This window comes from Colias eurytheme, chromosome 26 (assembly GCF_061535395.1).
Source record: "Colias eurytheme isolate Ceu_HAF_F1 chromosome 26, ilColEury1 Martin Lab GWU primary, whole genome shotgun sequence".
In the NCBI taxonomy this organism is placed as follows: Eukaryota; Metazoa; Arthropoda; class Insecta; order Lepidoptera; family Pieridae; genus Colias; species Colias eurytheme.
In genome coordinates this window covers 7,937,659-7,956,002 of record NC_143005.1, presented here as the reverse complement: position 1 = coordinate 7,956,002, position 18,344 = coordinate 7,937,659, and the positions used below count along the sequence as shown (strand labels likewise).

Sequence of the window (18,344 nt, the reverse complement as noted above, 5' to 3'; positions counted from 1 at the left end):
TGTACTTTAAAACCGGTAAAGCATACAAACAATACATCTCTTTGACCAAAACAGCTGATTGTCAAATCGAATTCATATTTCATAATCGCAAAATTGATTCGAAATTGATTTATTTTGTAAGCGAAAATAATTAGAAACATGAATATAAGAAGCACATATCGTATATTTAGTAGGCCCGCCATTCTATCTATGATGTGTAAAAGAGAAAAAGGGTACAAAGTTGTAAAGAGACCGGATCCAAAAACTCTACGAATGCCTTCAGTCGCCGATGCTCCTAGTATTATGGATATATTAAAGGAAAAAATACGCTTAAATGGCCCATTAACTGTAGCTGAATACATGCACATAGTGATAACAAACCCAACAGAGGGGTATTATATGAAAAAAGAAGTAATTGGTCAACAGGGAGATTTTGTAACCTCTCCAGAAATAAGTCAATTATTTGGAGAAGTATTAGCAATATGGTTTTACTCGGAAACGCAAAAGATGGGTTCGGGTAAACCGCTACAAATCGTTGAGCTGGGACCTGGTAATGGTACTTTAATGGTTGACTTTTTAAGGGTGGGTTAGTTTTTAAATAATAAGAAATTAAAGATTAACACAACATAATCTTTATATTTATAAACCTAATGTATTATTGCCACTCAGGAAAGAATTGACTCGAATATTAAATATGTGTTGATACTAGATTCTTACAGATATTTAGTTTAATAAATATATTATCTTGTCAGGTCTTAAACAAGTTTAAATACAAAGCCAATGAACTGAGTATACACCTTGTGGAGATATCAAAGACGATGCAGTTGTTGCAAGCTGGCAGATTGTGTGTGAGCCATAAAGAAAGTGAAATTGAATTACCTTATGACAGAGAGGTAATATAGTTCTTTTTATATTTACTATATTTAATTTGATTCTCATGATTATTTTATTCATTCTTGTCAGTTACTATAGCAGTTGAAATATGAATGAATAGTGGGATATTCTTATAATTTTTTTTTTCTAAATTTTCAGGGTGAAACAGTAAGTGGCATAAAAGTATATTGGTATAATGATCTCAAGAAGGTTCCAGAGAACTTTTCATGGTATATCGCACATGAATTCTTTGATGTATTACCAATTCACAAGTTTGAAGTAAGTACTGTACTTATATTTTCAATCATATCAATATATAAAAAAGTACATTAGTGATTGGGTAATAAGGAATAACACTTTTATACAATAAACATAGTAGAGTAGATTTAATTCTAATGTCTTTACTAGAGAACTATTCTATTAAATACATTTTTTTTTCTAATCTTTTACAAATGTGTATGTTCATAATCAGTCTAGTCTTGATAATGCAACTTATGTATGGTTTGAAACTAGATGGCATTGTTTTAATAGATCCAATTGATTTATATCTGATTAACCATCAATAATTTTATCTTTTAACTTTAAGAAAACGGATAAAGGCTGGAGGGAAATTTTAATAGATCTAGATGAAAATCAGAAGCCATACTACAGAATATCAGGAGATGAAACGCAAAGCGTCAAATTACTTGTCCGTCCACCTCTAGACGCGGGAGATAGAACTGAGCTAGAAGTCAGCCCAAGGTCTTTGGGAATCGCCAGACAGTTGGCAGAGAGGGTTGACCAGTTTGGTGGTCTCGCGTTGATAGCAGATTATGGGCATGAGGGTGAGAAGGGAGATACTTTCAGGGTAAGAAACATCATTTTGAAATTGTCCTGAATATTTAATTTATTTTATATAAATTTTGATAAAATTGTATAGCGGGTGCATTAGTATTGAGTATAAATACAATAAACAGGGTTAAGCTTTCTTATCTTGGCATTTAAAATGAAGTATTTTGAATTTTTTAATGAAGTAAAACAAAAAAAAAACAATTATTGAAGCATTGAAAGCTGTATGTCTATTTCACTTATAAGAGCATTTGCATTATATTATAATTATAAGTATTCATACTTACAATATTATGAATTCTGTTAATTTCAGGCGTTCCACAAACACCAAGTAGTTGATCCATTGGAAAACCCAGGTGTATCAGATCTCACAGCTGATGTGGACTTCAGTCAGTTACGAGTAGCCGCATCAAAGGCACCGGGAAGAGATAACTATGCTATTGTCATGGGTCCAGTGCTGCAGAAGGACTTTTTAGATCGCATGCAGGCTAAAGCTCGATTAGAGGTAATATTGCTGCAAGTGATGATAGATTACGAGAAATAAATGACGCAAATGTTATTTTTTTAGGAGATAGTATAATTTAAAACTTTTTTTGTAGCTAAACTAATGTTGTCACTTGCCTGTCTGTGATTGTTGTGTAACAAGCTGTGCTCCGCGGTTTCACCCGCATTACTTCGCTCTTGTTGGTTTTAGCGTGATGATATTATATATAGCCTTATAGGCTCTCTAACACCGAAAGAATTTTTCATATCGGACCAGTAGTTGAGAGACCTGAGATTAGCGCGTTGAAACAAACAAACTCTTCAGCTTTATAATATTAGTATAGATTACTTGATCATTATTTTTTTCAGGTATTGATAAATAGTGTAAGAAATGAAGAAGATAAAGAAAAGTTAACAGCCTCTTACAACATGCTAGTGGACCCACAGAAGATGGGAGAAAGATTTAAATTTATGGCGTTTTATCCCTCTGCCATGGCAGAAATGTTAGAAAAATACCCTCCCGTGGGGTTTGCTAATCTCACCGTTAAATAGATGTACATGTAACATAATGCTTGTTATGTCTTGTAAATAAATAGTTATTTTAAATTTTGTGCTGTGTTTTATTTCTAGAACTAAAAGAAAATATCCACATTTTAGTAAATGTAGGTAGACACATAATAAACTAATTTCATAGCAACTATGTGGGGTAGGAAAATATTTTTTTTATAATACCTAACTACAAACATACAGCATTTTTTTACACACATTATATTTTAACCATATTTTAACTGCTGTTTTTTTTTCAATTCATGACGATTTAAAAACTATGGCTTGCTGGTTCAATAATTAGATAACGGAAAAAAGCAATTAACAAATCCTTAAATAGGGCATAATGAAATCGCTCCTCCGATACACCGGCTCAAGGTAAAAAGTGAACTGTAATAACTAAACCAAGAAGTAAACTAAAGAACCACAGAAAGAACTAAAATGTATATATAGTAACGTGTATAGGTATCATAGGTATATAGTGGGTATACACAAATGTTTTGTATTATATAATTTTACTTTAAATTAAATGGAATTAAAATTAGGTAAGTAATACATATATTTATTTATCATAGGATAATTTAAAAGTTTACCTTAGTTTCGGCACAGGTTTCGGTCTCTCTCACTCGCGAAGTAGAATATTAAACTTTAAAATTAAAAATAAATAAAGGACCACATTTGAAAACCGTTTTGATATCGAATGAAAATTGTTTTTGTCAGTCTACCAATCACTGCACTCGCTTTTAGTCAATATCCAATCACAACTCTGGGGGCGAGGGTCCCTGACTTCGTGCGAAAAAGACAGAGCTATATATTTTGTCACAGATCTAGATCTGTGTATTTTGTCGTCTATCGCTATCTGCTTCAGCGTAATAATTATAATCATCAGTCATCACACTCATAGCATCCCTGCTAAAACAGCCTAGTTATTTAGGTTAGTCCAAGTTAGTATATATATTAATTATTATTCTACAGTACTCATAACGATGATTCTTTTTATTGCTTAACTAGCTTTCCACCTGCGGCTTCGCCCGCGTTTTCAAAGAAAAACCCGCATAGCTCCCGTTCCCGAGGGATTTCCTGGATAAAACCTAGCCTATGTTGCTCAGTGAAAATGCAGTTTTCTAATGGTGAAATAATTTTTAAAATCGGTCCAGTAGTTTATGCGTGAAAACCATACATACATAATTACAAACCTTTCCTCTTTATAATATTAGTATAGATTTATGTGGATATTGAATGTTATTTCAGTAAAAAAAATATACTTATGAACTCATCACTCATGTGAAAATAACACAGAACAGTAAAGTAGATAGAAGTGTGATGTGGGCGTGGCCCACGTGTCACTTGTAAGGTAAGATCACCTAACTTGCTCTCAGTTGTGCGCAGAAAAATATTCGAGTCGGTTGTCAGCTGTCAAACCTTTTTTCCGTATTTATTCATTAATTAGGACGTGTTGTTCGGTATTAGAGTGCAAAAATGATAGCAGACGAAATAATATCAGCAATGGAGGCATTTCATACCATCGGTAAGTCTTATTTTTATTTATTTTACATATAATATTTTATGTTATTTCTTCGCTTGTAATTTGTCAAAATTGTATACAAATATCTAGTCAAAATGAACCTTAATCCGTAAGACATTAGTACTATTATAGATTGAACAGCAAACAAGAATTTCTGGAATATTATTGCAATAAACAAACGAATGTCGCTTTAGTGATGCTTGTGGCGCATATCGACAGTATCGATACTTTAGAAAAGACAAAAATTATAAATATTAAATTTTATTTTATTTTTCCTTAGCTTTCATTTGTCCAATTTATTTACAGATTTCCCAAAGAGGCTAATTTAAAAGAGAAATGGATAAATGCAACGTGACGAGTTAACTGAATGCCGAACAGCACTAAGCAGTCTAACAAAGGCCACCGATACAGCAAACCTACGGCAGTTCCAAGATTTAAAATAATGCATATTTTCTGTTTGTATTTTGTAAATATAGATTAATACTATTCTATTCCGTTTTTTTATTTAATAATAATAATATAAAAAGACGTACTTAGTAGTAATAAACATACTCCAAAATGTGACACATTATACTATACTCGTATAATAGAAAGAAAAAAAAATACACAAAAAATATTTATTTGTGAATTATCGATATCTCGATATCGATAACAAGGCTGACATCCCTCAGGGCATAGCATCAGATAAATATCAAGTTAATGTCATTAATGTTGAGTGACACAAATTTCAACCTTATCTCTATGTGTTGAGGTTCAAAGTTATATCTATTGAAAACTAACGCCCTCTGTTGTGGAGTAGCTGAATGTTTTTCGAATTTGGAATTTCTGTGCAATGAGAAACAAAACAGCTAATATACCTAGAGATGTTATACTAAAATAAACCGTAACATGGTGCGTTAGGGTACATATTGAAATGTTGAATTTATAACCTAAGTCAGTTTTTACTCAAATTAAGCAGTCCAATCAAAGGCATAGTTTACTTGTAGTGTACTGTATAACTATCGGTTTAAATGTGTGGGTTTGGCGACACTGGTTTTCATACTAATTATGACATTAAAGCACTTCTATTTGTTTTTATTGTTCTGTGGAAAATAAAATACATACAATGCCTGCCCTCGACTTGATCTTGATCGAATAAACAGAAATTCTATAACCGGTAATTTTCATGCATTAATTTTATTAATCTGTGATTTCTGTTATTGCCGGTGACGGGTGCTAAGAACTTTATTTTCTAATCTGTGACTATCTATTTATGAATTGTGATTTGTCGCACAATTCTAATTTTATTTTAACTTCCTATCCTGATAGAGAGTCATTTTTAATATCTTCAGTTATTATAAATTATAAACCAACACACTTGTAATCAGTAATTAGTTTCTTACTGCATCATTTTCTAGTTGGACTTATTTTTGGTAATTCATGCTGCGATGAAACGTCAAATTATTCAGTGGTTTGTTGAAGTTGCCAATGAAAGAGAAATCGTGCAGTTGTGAAAAGTTAAAGTGTACGTTCTGTTGAAAATCAATGGTAATAAAAACATTTTGTGCTCTTAAAATAATAATACAAGAAAGTGAGGAGACGTTTCTGAACAAAGAAATCCTGCTGGATGATTTAGCGATTACAAACGAAGGTAGGTAAGGTTTTCTTTTGTTGTGATGGTTATTCCGTCGCAGTTTTCATTTTCTGTCTGATGCATTACTTATCGGACTAATAAAAATGTACACTTTTACATTTACGTAACATAGGCTTGTAAATACCTATCTTTATACATTACTAGATTGATCGAGATTAAAATCGAACGATATAAATAATAAAATATTATTTTTAATTTATAAAAATAGAAAATACAACTTCTATTAATGGATAATGAAACATAGCATCGTATTTAATCTAGTACTCTCAAAAATTTATATAGAATTTTATATTTTTGTAAAAATGGAATACAACTCTTATTAACTTTGATAAAAACATTAAGAAAAGTCACTATGACATTCTTTTTAACTTTGTTGCTAATCTTTATCAATAATTTGTAATATAAAATAATATAGACTGTATCCTTTGTTGGAAAATCATAAATATAAATAAATAAATAAATTTGTACAAAGTTCATGATTTATAAACACTGCTGTTATGATTTTATGTTATGAAGTAATTTTAACAAAATCATCATTTGAGCTATAATATTGTTGTGAACTTTCACTATCTAAGTCACGCTATTGACTTCAGTGGACTCAAGTTGAAAGTAAGTGACGTTTGAAAGAAATAAAACAATAAATAATCATTGAGTTTCGCTATTTTAGTTTCTTAATGAACAGTTGTTATTGTGAACAAAAACTACAGAAGACACCTGTTAGACTAGAATCAACATTATAAAATGAAATTTGAAAATTGCTTTTTATTTATTAATATAACTTACAAAAACATGTATTCAACAGCAATTTTTTTATTTCAACCAAAACATATGGGCATATTGAATCCTATTAATATTATAAATGTGAAAGTTTGTATGGATGTTTGTTACTCTTTCACGTAAAAACTACTGAACCGATTACAATGAATTTTAGCACACATATAGAAGGTAACTTGGATTAACACATAGGATAGGTTCTATCCCGGAAATCCCACGGGAACGGGAACTATGAGGGTTTATCTTTGAAAATGCGGGGGAAGCCGCGGGCGGAAAGCTAGTTATTTTATATTTTTGAAATATTTATCTTATTATATGTATCTTAGAAGAATTTAAAGCATTTTATAATTGCATTCTGAATTTTTTTTTGTGGCATGAACTTAACTTCTACACTACTACAGCTTATATGTATTACATATTAGTATTTCATAGTAATGTAGTGTGTACATAATGAAGCAAGCCAAATTCTCCCAATCATATGTTACTCTGTAAAGAGGTAACTTTCTACTTGGGAAAGAAATTTAAAAATATGTCCTGTAGTTTTTGTCTTGCAACTGTACAAATGCACATACTTCAATTTCTCAGACCTACCCGATATTCTTAATACAAGGAGATATAATACAACATTCAGTCCTTAAATTCAATTATTTTTTAAGTAATCTTCAAAATATGTAGTATATTATTCTTTTATTTACTTCTGAACAGTGGCTATTTGAGATAGACATGATAAGCCTAGAAATTTATTTGCTTTATTACAGTAGATAATAATCTAAAGCTGAATGAGTTGTAGTCTATTTCTTGAATAAAATTATACATGTTACAGCATGACTTCAGACTAAAAGCTCTATTTTAAGTAGATAATAATAAAGTCAATATGTAAATGCAGAATAAAATATTTCTATATTATTTGAATATTATGTTAATATACTAGTTTATCTGGATCTTTGACTGCATATATCAAAATTATTATCATCTCTAAAGATAATTATTATTTAATATCCATTCACAAATTTTATAATTTGATTGAAACTAAGGAAAACGTCTATGCATGTCTGTCACGTCATGCCTTTAGAATAAATTTCTTTTTTTTTATTTTTTTTTATTGACCATGTTTTTGGTCCTTCATCTTATCAATGAGAGTACAGAATATGTAGAGTAGGTTATTGCTGAAAATAAAATTATGTAAATCTTGTAGCTGGCTACTTCATATTTCTTTATATTGCTTCATCTTAATTATTCATGGTCTTGTACAAGTTATTGTTCTTTGGTAAAACTCTATTGGGAATAGTCAACAAAAAAATTGAGGTCAATATTGCATGTAGGAATAAAATAATAGATTTTAAGAGAAATTTAGTTAGAGAGGCCATACACGGGCGGCTCGAGCTCTTAACGGCTTAGCAATGTACACTGACTACTCGAACGGTCGGTCGTTGACTGCTCGAGCTGTCGCTACAAACCGCGCAGTTGACGGCTTGAAGCGGTCGCGACGGCTCGAGCAGTCCGTGTACGGCAGTGAATGAATGTCTATAGTTCACCACGCGGTCGCGGCTTCAAGCCGTCTGTCTCAACTGCTTGAAGCGGTCCGTGTACGGCCGCCCATTTAATTAATACAGTACCAAGTTAATAAGATAATTGCACAATTTTTCTAAATGTTACATTATAAGATGTGATAAAAAATTTAAATTGATTAACTATAGCCAATGTGTAGTTTAAGTAAACATTATTATTGCATCACATTATGCATAATTTGTTAGCACTTTATATGTATATTTTGTTATCCATGTTGAAGTTTCCCTGAATATTATCACTAAAGAACATATATTATTATGTATTTTTATTTGATGCTTGTTGTTATGGATCTTAGTTAGGTTAGTTTATTTTAACCCGTTGGTTGTTAGAAAAGCATTTAAAACTTACTGTGAAAGACAACTTTAAAAGAAATGTAGTGTAGGAGAGTATACTTACTAGAATGTTTATTATCAAATGGTTTCTCACGTAGGTATATTATTTTATTTTTGATTAATTTGCTATAACTTTCGTCAAGAACATAATATAGGTATAGTCTTAGGGCCGGCGCCCACTGCCGGCACGGCGTGGCATGGCAGGGCAGAGGATTTTATTACTAATGAAGTTATTTTGAATCTTATTTCAATCAGCCACGATGCCACGATGCCGCGACGTATCGCAGGATGCTGCAGCATGACGCGGCACGCCGCAGGATGCGGCGGCATGACGTGTCTTGCTTTGGGGTCGAGGAATTATGATTGCTAGCTAGTTGAAATAAGGTTGAAACTTATGCAGTGGGGCTTTTAGCAGGATGCCACGGCATGCCGCGGGATGCCATTGCACGCCGCGGGATGCTCTGCCGTGCCATGCCGTGCCGTGCCGGCAGTGGGCGCCGGCCCTTAACCTTTATGTCCAACAAAATATTAAAAATTTTTGAAGTAATCAGATGTTCAAGTGACCGTGCCCCTATGTAATTAGAAAATTCCATCTACCTCTTCATTCATGAATCACAAGCTGCTTGGCTTTATGGAAGAACTCGGGTGGTTTCAGTTTTAGTTAGTTTCCCCCACCTCCCTCTCTCACGCAAAATAGGCGCTTGACAGTTGACGTCGAGTCGCGGAGAAATGCCCGAATATATCATGTAATGAATATATCATGAATCATGATCTCGATGTCATAACAGTTTATAGTCTAGTAGACTTCAGTGTAACCTAGAAGCCTTGATATATTTCATTTGCGGTTCAATAAACACATTCAAGGTTACGTCTGTAAGGGTGAAATAGAATAAGAAACAAGTTTTTATTTAACATATGAATAATTATTTATATATGGACAAGTGTTCGCAATTTGCTTCGCCTTATGCCCGGAAAGGTCGTTGCCTTGACCTTTTAGAGGTGACGATAAAAAAGCGGAAAAACTAGGAGGTTGTGGAATTTGGCGCGCTTTTCCCTTGTTCTAATTGGTTCAATTTTTTAGCCCAAAATACAAGGCTACCTTATTCTTTTAAATGCACTTGTAATAAAATTTATTTGTTAGTTTCTATTATAATTATTCTGAAATATAGGCACTCCAACACAAGTATGCACTTAAATAAGCAAATAAGCAGATTTCTTACGTATTTAGGTATTATATAAACATACATCATCTCTACACCGTAGGTACGTCTGTGGTAGACAGTAGACACTATACTTCTATTAAAAATTAAGATCAAACCGTCGCATACTCATTTGAATATATCGCAAAGACGTTAAAATTACCTCAAAGAAACATGTGACTTGTACCTATTCTATTTATGGTAAAACTATATTTTTTAAAAGAGACATTATTAGTTCGATTAATTTCGAGTGCCTAAGGCCATGCGCAGACGACAGACTATCCGTGACGCACTTTTTAGTCTGTGAAAATAGAACCTATGAAATTATATGCAGTAACGCACACGACGCGCAAAAAGTCCGGCGCACAAAAAATCCGTGTAATTCGGGCAGACCGCACCGCGCCGCTCCGCACAAAAGTGTGTGAAAAGAATTGAACGTTTGCTTCAACGCGCGCTAACGCAGACGGCGCACACTTTACACGATTTCCATAGCGTCTACGTCCCTACAGCTCTGCCGACAAAATGATCGAAGATGTGCGTCGTGTGCGTTGAGTCTGTGAAAAATCCGCGACCGACTTTTTGCGCGCCATGCAGACTTTTTGTGCGCCGCAGACTCGATCGCACAAAAAGTGTGCCGTCTGCGCAGGGCCTTATTGTTAATAATTTGCACGTTATCTCGCACAATAAAATTCTTTTATTTGTATACCATGACCTCTAAACCATTTGGCGTCGGTCACGTACATGAAAATGGCGACGAAAAATAACAAAATAACAATAATCTTAAGTACAATGACTGTGTGACCTACTGAGAGGAGACTAAGAGGTTGTTGACTTGATAAGATAATGCTTGAAAATAATATTAAAACTCTGTAATAATAAAATATTAGATATAATAAGAGGAATATATACCCCATATATTCCTCTTACACAATAATGCCATGGACCAAAAACTGTAATGCCTATCAGAATCAGTTATCTACAGGTTGTAGAAGCTGTAATATTTTATTATTTTAGTATCATGAAGCAAACATTTGATTACTGTTTAATGTTTATAAAATTTAAATTCTAGACGAAATCATACCTGATTATTTATTTCAAACTAATGAAAAGTACGTACTCGGTACTATAGTCTATCTATCTATACAATTATTAATACAGCGTGTAGCGCCGCTATAAAGTAAATCGTTGGCTATTTTTTCCCGCGTGAAATGAAAAACAAACACGCCGCTGCTTTACACGTTTCGTTATGAATAACGAATAACGGCCGTTGGAAACGAAATTTACACTCCCACGCAATAGAAGCTCTTCGTATAAAAATAATATATGTACCTAGATATATCACACGTGAATCGAAAATAATTTTCTATCGCGTAAATGTTTGTTTTGGCAATCGAACCCGGGACTTCGGATCTAGTGGTTGATTTTGTTCATTTTATTAATTATTGTGAGTATGTTTTTTAATAATGTTAATATTTAATAATACAAAATAACATCAGTGTAAATGACGCAATTTGTGCATGTCGTGCAGTTTCTCGAAGTAATAAATCGATATGAATGCGGTTTTTTATAAATCGAAATCGAAAGTCTAAGAGCCAGCGCGCACGAGCAACTTTGTCTCCGCAACTATTTTGTCTCTCCACCCATGGGCTAGTATGAAAGTGCGCGCACGTAGCGACGCAACTCCCCATACAAATTGATGGGAGAGACAAAATAGTTGCGGAGACAAAGTTGCTCGTGCGCGCTAGCTCTTATAGATAATATAATATTTAGTTATGTTATATTGTAACTAAATATATTATCACGTCTGGACTAAACTACAACAACAATTTGGATAAAATTTGGGGAGAAGTTAACGTTTCAGGAGAGAGTTTTATTTTCAAATTTTAACCCTTGAAGGATTGAAATAGGTAATGGAAGAACTGCCCTTGGTTTTGTCCGCAGGTGAAACCGTGTTTAACTAATTTTAATAATATTTAAAAGTTGAATGCACTATAAAGGAATAAAACAGCACCCTGACGAGCAGCGCGCTTCCACCTCGGCGACGGGCTTCTGCCCCAGGTGTGGGGGGCAATGCAGTCATTAAGTGTCCGGCTATTTCGGTGCAGTGTTTTGTGTGTGAAAATTATGGTCATTTTGCTAGAATGTGCAAAGTAAAAAAAAAGTGTTAGAAAGTTACACGATATTAGTGTGCTAGAAAATTACGTGGACGAAAACTGTGAGTCATTTTAAGCTATTGCATAGCTTCTATCGCGGGCCTTGAGCGCGGGGACCGAATCGAGAAATTCCGTAACGATAAAATCTCACGCTCCCCACTCCGACGGACACGGAGGTGTGGCTTGAAGGCATGCTATACAATAGCTTTACATACGTTCTTAATAATGTCGTTTTTTATATCCGTTCTTAATAATGTCTGTGAAATCTATTATTGTTTGTCAAATTACTGGTTTGAGATTCTGATAGGCGAGTAAGGCCCTGAGAAATTTAAGTTGGATTCTGGGGCCGATGTTTTGTCGTATAAACGATTCTTACAATTAGGATATAAGACTGATATTTTAACTATTAATAATAACATAAAACTTCAATCCTATAGCGGTGATTGTATTTCCATTCAGGGAACTTGTTATTTAAAATGGTGGCATAAAAATATTCAATATGAATTAAAATTTGCAATCGCTGATATTGATTGTCAAAGCGTGTTGGGATTAGTTACAGGCGTGTTTAATCGTATAGGAGCTGGCAACGTTGACAAGAGAGAATTTTAATATAGTTGGTTCTTTGATATACTGTTTCTCTTCCTATTTCCATCAACATTATCAACCATCAAGTAATTTCACTTATTTCGATGACATTTTAATTATTTTGAAATAGAAAATTGCGTATGGCACCATTTTTTATTGCAAGACGTTTTTTTCGTTGTTAAATACAACGAAAAAAACGTCTTGCAATAAAAAATTATGTCTGATGGATCTATCTAAAGGCAAAATATTAAAAATTACGCGTTAATAAATGATTTTAAATTACGGATATTTTCCTGTGCGCACTAATAAACGCAACCACTACCGCCAGCCAGACAGCCCGGACTCTAACCGAAATAGCAAGAGAAACAGTATATCAAAAACCCAACTATACTAAAATGACTTTTTTTAAAACGTTACTATAGCTCCCGTACCATAATGTAAGGATTAATTAAAAGAATTCATTCTTTAAATATATCGGGAAATGAAGATTTATTTAGCGGATTGGGATGTTTACCGGGTGAATATCATATTGTTGTTGACAATAGCATAGCACCGGTTATTTGTGCGCCACGTTAAGGTGCCTTTAGGTTTGCGTGATAAGTTACAGGGGGAGTTAGATAGAATGTTACAATTAGGCGTGAAAAAAGTGTCACATCCCACTCCGTGGGTTAATGCGTTAGTTGTTGTGGCTAAGAAAAACGGTAATCTACGTGTATGTTTAGACCCGCGGCCTCATAACAAAGCAATAAAACGACCACACTTTCAATTGCCAACCATAAACGAATTAGTTTCTAAAATGAATGGCGCGAAATTCTTTTCAGTTCTCGACGCGAATTCTGGATTTTGGTCAATAAAATTAGATAGTGAAAGTGCTGATTTGTGTACATTTAATACACCGTTTGGACGGTATCAATATTTAAGATTGCCTTTCGGCTTGGCGCCCCTGAAATTTTTCATGCAATAATAAAACAATTATTTGAAGGTCTCGACGGTATCGATTCATTTATTGATGATATAATCTGCTGGGGATCTACTAAGCAAGAACATGATATAAGGTTGAATGCATTATGTAAGAGAGCTAGAGAAATTAATTTAAAATTTAATAAAGATAATTGTCGAATTTGCGTAAATGAGGTCAAATATTTGGGTTACATTTTTAATAAAGACGGGATGAAAGTTGATACAGAGAAGGAAAGGTCTAAAAAGGTTTTTAGGAACGACTAATTTTTATCCAAATTTATTCCAAATTATTCTGAGCATATCTTTCCGTTAACCAGATTCTTAAAAAAAATATTTATCGTGGTGTTGGGATGACCGATTTAAAAAAAATAATTAGCGCGGCTCCCGTGTTGGCATTGTTTGACGTAGGCAGCGACGTAGTGGTGTCGGTTGATGCGAGCAGCGTGGCGCTGGGCGCCGTGCTGCTGCAGCGCGGCCGCCCCGTGGAGTGGAGTACGCGTCGCGCACGCTCACCGATACTCAAACTAGATATGCTCAAATCGAGAAAGAAATGTTAGCTATCGTTTTGGCTTGTGAGAAGTTTCATCAATACATTTACGGTAAAAAACACATTTTATTTGAAACCGACCATAAGCCTCTCGAAAGTATTTTTAAAAAATCACTTAATTCAATCCCAGCACGCTTACAACGTATGATGTTAAAAATACAGGGTTACGATTTAGTAGTTACGTATAAACCAGGAAAATATATGTACATTCCCGATACATTGTCACGCGCGCCTCTTCTGGATTTATATGATGAAAACATATGCACAGCAATTTTGAATCAACTTAAAATGGTTGTTAATAATATACCTATTTCTCAAAATAAGTTGACACTTATTAAACAGAAAACAGCTAAGGATGGGACACGGGAGCCGAGCTAATTATTTTTTTTAAATCGTTGAAACTTTTTTTATGACCGTCTTCCCAACACCACGATACATATTTTTTTAACAATCTGGTTAACGGAAAGATATGCTCAGAATAATTTGGAATAAATTTGGATAAAAAATTAGTCGTTCCTAAAAACCTTTCTAGACCTTTCCTGTCCTTGGGCTCAGGCATCTCGACGATTGCTCTCAGCTTCTCTGTATCAACTTTCATCCAGTCTTTATTAAAACTATTTTCTGGATTCCAGGAAAACCCACCATCAAAATGAGTTACCAACGAAGAAACGATCGCCAAAATCGTCCTCCTCCCCTCCAAACCAATCAAACCAATCGGAACTGGCGTGAACCCGAAGATGAGAGGCCCTCCCAGCAGGCCCAGAACCAACGTCGTTCTCGTCCACCGAGTCAGCGAAAGCGTGATGCCGCGCGGCAGGATGCTTTTCGTGAGAATCACCCCAAGTCACAACAAGCTTTGAAAGATATAGAAGATAATAAAATTAATAAAGCATTATACTTTGGCTTCGGTGATTCCTTAACAGCCGAAAAGCAAGTTGACTTCTCCATACAGAAGACCGCCCCAGTAGTCCCCGTTACTACACGGGCTGTGGGTTTCTACACTCAGTGGATGTATAAGAAGGTTTACGAGTTCTACGGCCGTAGACCTGATCGCATACCGGAATGTTCACCGTATGTTTTTTACCGTGTGTCACTTGCTCAGTTCGAGTATCGTTTATTATGTGGAAAGGCCACACAGATTAATACACCCGAAATAGATGCTGGCTTGTTTTACTGCCCCCGATTGGACATCGAACATCGCAATGTAATTAAGTCAATGGCTTTGACTTTCTCTCCGCTCGCAAATTTACTTGCTGGAGTTGGAAATTTTGAGTACGAAGGTGCAGAGTACTACGTTAAGTGCCCAACAGATCAGATCCTTGGAATTTTATTCTCAAACCTGGAGCACACAGTAACAGCAATGGCTAATCCTGCCACCCCACAAGCAGTCAGGCAGGCATTTTACGACTTGAACCCTCTTCCGTTCGCAAACTGGAATCATTCCGTTCGAGCAGGAGTGAGATGCCGTCAAGATGGCCAGCTACCAGTAAACCCAGGTTTTCCATTACTCTTGAACCCAAACGAGTTTTGGCCTGCCGGATACGATATTGAAGCATTTGAGCACGACGTCCATCAAGTGAAGAACTTCATATCGTTCGTCGCCCGAAAGGAGATCAAGATGCTGCGTGAAGGCGCCTTGATTGACTACGAAGCCTCTGGACACCAGAGAATTCTGGTTAGCAACTCTGCAGAAGGCCTCCGAAATCCTGATCGATTATTTCAGAATCAGTGGGCTGACGAAAACCTACCGCAGGGAGATTTGAGCGCGTTCTGGACACCAGTAAGGCTTAAGTCGCAAGACTTCTACATGGGCACAATCAACTTGGTCGGTGAAAGAAGACCCGGTGCCGGTGATGCTTTTGCATTCCGTTCTCCAATAATAGCTCAAGGACAGGCACGACAACGCTGGACAGTCCTGATCGACAACATGTTGGAAGTTTAATTTTTGGTCTAAGATCCGAATATAGGTCGACCTTCACCGGCGTTTAATAATAATTAACTAAAAATATCCTGTCCAGGATTTTTTCAGCAAACCCATCTTTAATAGATTTTTTAATCGACTAAATTTATTATAAAATTGGTCTCTTTCTATTATCACGCCGGTGAAGGTCGACCAATGTTCGGATCTTCTACTATTTGTTTTGTTAATGTCGAAAGTCAAAATATCTAAAGTATTTTTATGTGTGTAATGATGGTACATTGTACTGTTTGTCTTTTAAAACAGGAAATATATATTAATTATTTTTTACAATATTGTGTTCTATTATTTTATTACCAATACATTATTTTACTTTATATGAATTCATTTTTAAATTTTATTACCTTTTTTAAAAATTATTTGAAAGCTAAATTTTATAATGACACACTTTCTACATTTAATACATATCATTGCTATCTAATCACATATTCACTTGAGGGTCGTTAGAAACATAGAATAATGTTATTGTGTGGTATTATGTTATCTGTCATTGCATTATGATGGTCAAGAAACATGTTAAAATTGGTCTACTTAATCCTGGCTCACTGGCAAATAAAGCAGATGAACTAGTACCCGTTGTGCATAGATCCAATCTAGATCTTTTATTTATAAATGAAACATGGATTCGTTTACACGAGGAAGGCCTGGCACCTAAGTTAATCGGATATCATTTTTGGAATATCCCTCGTCCACAGAGCATACGTACCCGGGGTGGTGGCGTGGGCGTTTATTTTAGGAAGGGAACGCATCTACAAAAATTGAAACATCCGCTGCACGCGAATGTTGAGCAGCTCTGGGTAAGTCTAAACATCGGAAGTTTCAAAATTCTAATTGGCACAGCGTATAGGCCGCCGTGGTTAAATATTGATACTTTCTTCGACGCACTTACCGATTCCATATGTTCTTTTCCAAGATTTGAAAAAATAATAGTCTTGGGCGATTTTAATATAAATCTGCTTCAAACCAATCAACAGTCTGCTAAGCTATATGAATTCCTCAATTACTGCAATCTCAAACAACATGTAGGTGGGCCAACACACTTTACTGATCACAGTCATTCATTAATAGATTGGTATAAGTAGTACATAATATGGACATAAATAACGTAGATATAAAGCACATACCTGAACTCAGTAGTCACGCATTTCTCTCATTTAATCTACCTATGAATAAAGTAGTAAAAATCAAACCTTGCTGGAAAATATACATATCGTTAAAGGACATTGATATTGAACATTTTAATAATGATATAATGAATATACATTGGAATAGTATTTCGTGCCTACCTAATGTAAATGTGACAGTGAATGTGTTTACGGATATTTTGATACTGCTGATGATAGTCATACGCCATATATAAAAGAATATTTTTTTTTTTTTTTTTTTTTTTTATGTTAGAGCAAGCAAAGGAGCAGATGGGCCACCTGATGTTAAGTGGTCACCACCGCCCATAAACACTTGTAACACTTGTAACACAACTAACTAAATATTTTCTAAAAGTTCTGTTTCACATCCTTGGATTACCTATACGATAAAGGAAATGATGAAATTGAGGAATGAAGCTTATGACAACTATCGAACTACTAACAGTGACACACATAAGGACTATTATAATTATAAACAACTAAAAAAAATACTAATACAGCTTTATTTAACGAGAAACGTGCATTTTTTAATAAAAAAGTTAATGACCAGTTTACTAATCCACGTATACTCTGGAAAAATCTCAAAAAGTCGCTCAACATAAATAAGAAACCAGAAATAGTGATCCCACCACATTTAAATAATCCAAATCTTATAAATGTGTCATTTCTAAATGCTCCCGGCAATAATGATATTGGCATTGACATTATTCAGAAGTTCAGTGATTGTAGATATGGAGACTCTAAATTTGACATCACATTCAAATGCGACAGGTATTGATGGTATTAACTTGGATATGGTAGCTCTAACTATGCCTAATAGCCTCTGTACTTCTATAATAAATAAATCAATTGAATCACACACCTTTCCAGAATTATGGAAAAGGGCTATAGTAAGACCATTACCTAAAAACCATGGACCAGTGAATGTGAAAGATCTAAGACCACTGACCAATCAACATTTTGCCATGTTTATCTAAGGTTTTGGAACGTATAGTGTACATGCAGACGATCTCATATTTGGAAGAAAATAATATTTTACCGTCACGTCAGTCAGGCTTTAGAAAGCGTCATGGTACAGCCACCGCACTTTTAGATGTTACTGATAGTTTGCTGACTGCTCAAGATCGCGGGGAACCTGGGGTTCTGGATTCGATCTCTTGTTAAGTTTAGTTTACGGTCTGCAAAAACTGTCCGTCATCAAACGTGGTCAAACTCTAATCTCTCTATTCTTAGTT

General features: G+C 34.7%; 2 protein-coding genes and 1 long non-coding RNA gene across 5 annotated transcripts in view; all 3 read left to right on the top strand.

Annotated features, from left to right (window-relative positions):
• Positions 1-84: 84 nt before the first annotated feature.
• Positions 85-2,772, top strand: LOC149897294 (protein arginine methyltransferase NDUFAF7 homolog, mitochondrial). The gene is made up of 6 exons (XM_090116719.1): positions 85-561; positions 732-872; positions 1,012-1,131; positions 1,439-1,699; positions 1,994-2,185; positions 2,533-2,772. Exons 1-6 carry the CDS (start codon positions 139-141, stop codon positions 2,713-2,715), a joined length of 1,320 nt encoding a protein of 439 aa, XP_089972845.1. The 5' UTR covers positions 85-138; the 3' UTR covers positions 2,716-2,772.
• Positions 2,773-4,005: 1,233 nt separating this feature from the next.
• Positions 4,006-4,725, top strand: LOC149897293 (uncharacterized). The gene is made up of 2 exons (XR_016458218.1): positions 4,006-4,237; positions 4,541-4,725. It is a non-coding gene; the product is annotated as an uncharacterized LOC149897293 (long non-coding RNA).
• Positions 4,726-5,459: 734 nt separating this feature from the next.
• The window catches only part of Ubr1 (Ubr1 ubiquitin ligase), a 46,832-nt gene continuing 33,947 nt past the window's right edge, over positions 5,460-18,344 (top strand). For all 3 annotated transcript variants that reach the window (XM_090116739.1, XM_090116740.1, XM_090116737.1), the window contains exon 1: positions 5,460-5,864. The gene's annotated coding sequence lies outside the window, so the exon portion shown is untranslated. The remainder of the gene's footprint in view (positions 5,865-18,344) is intronic.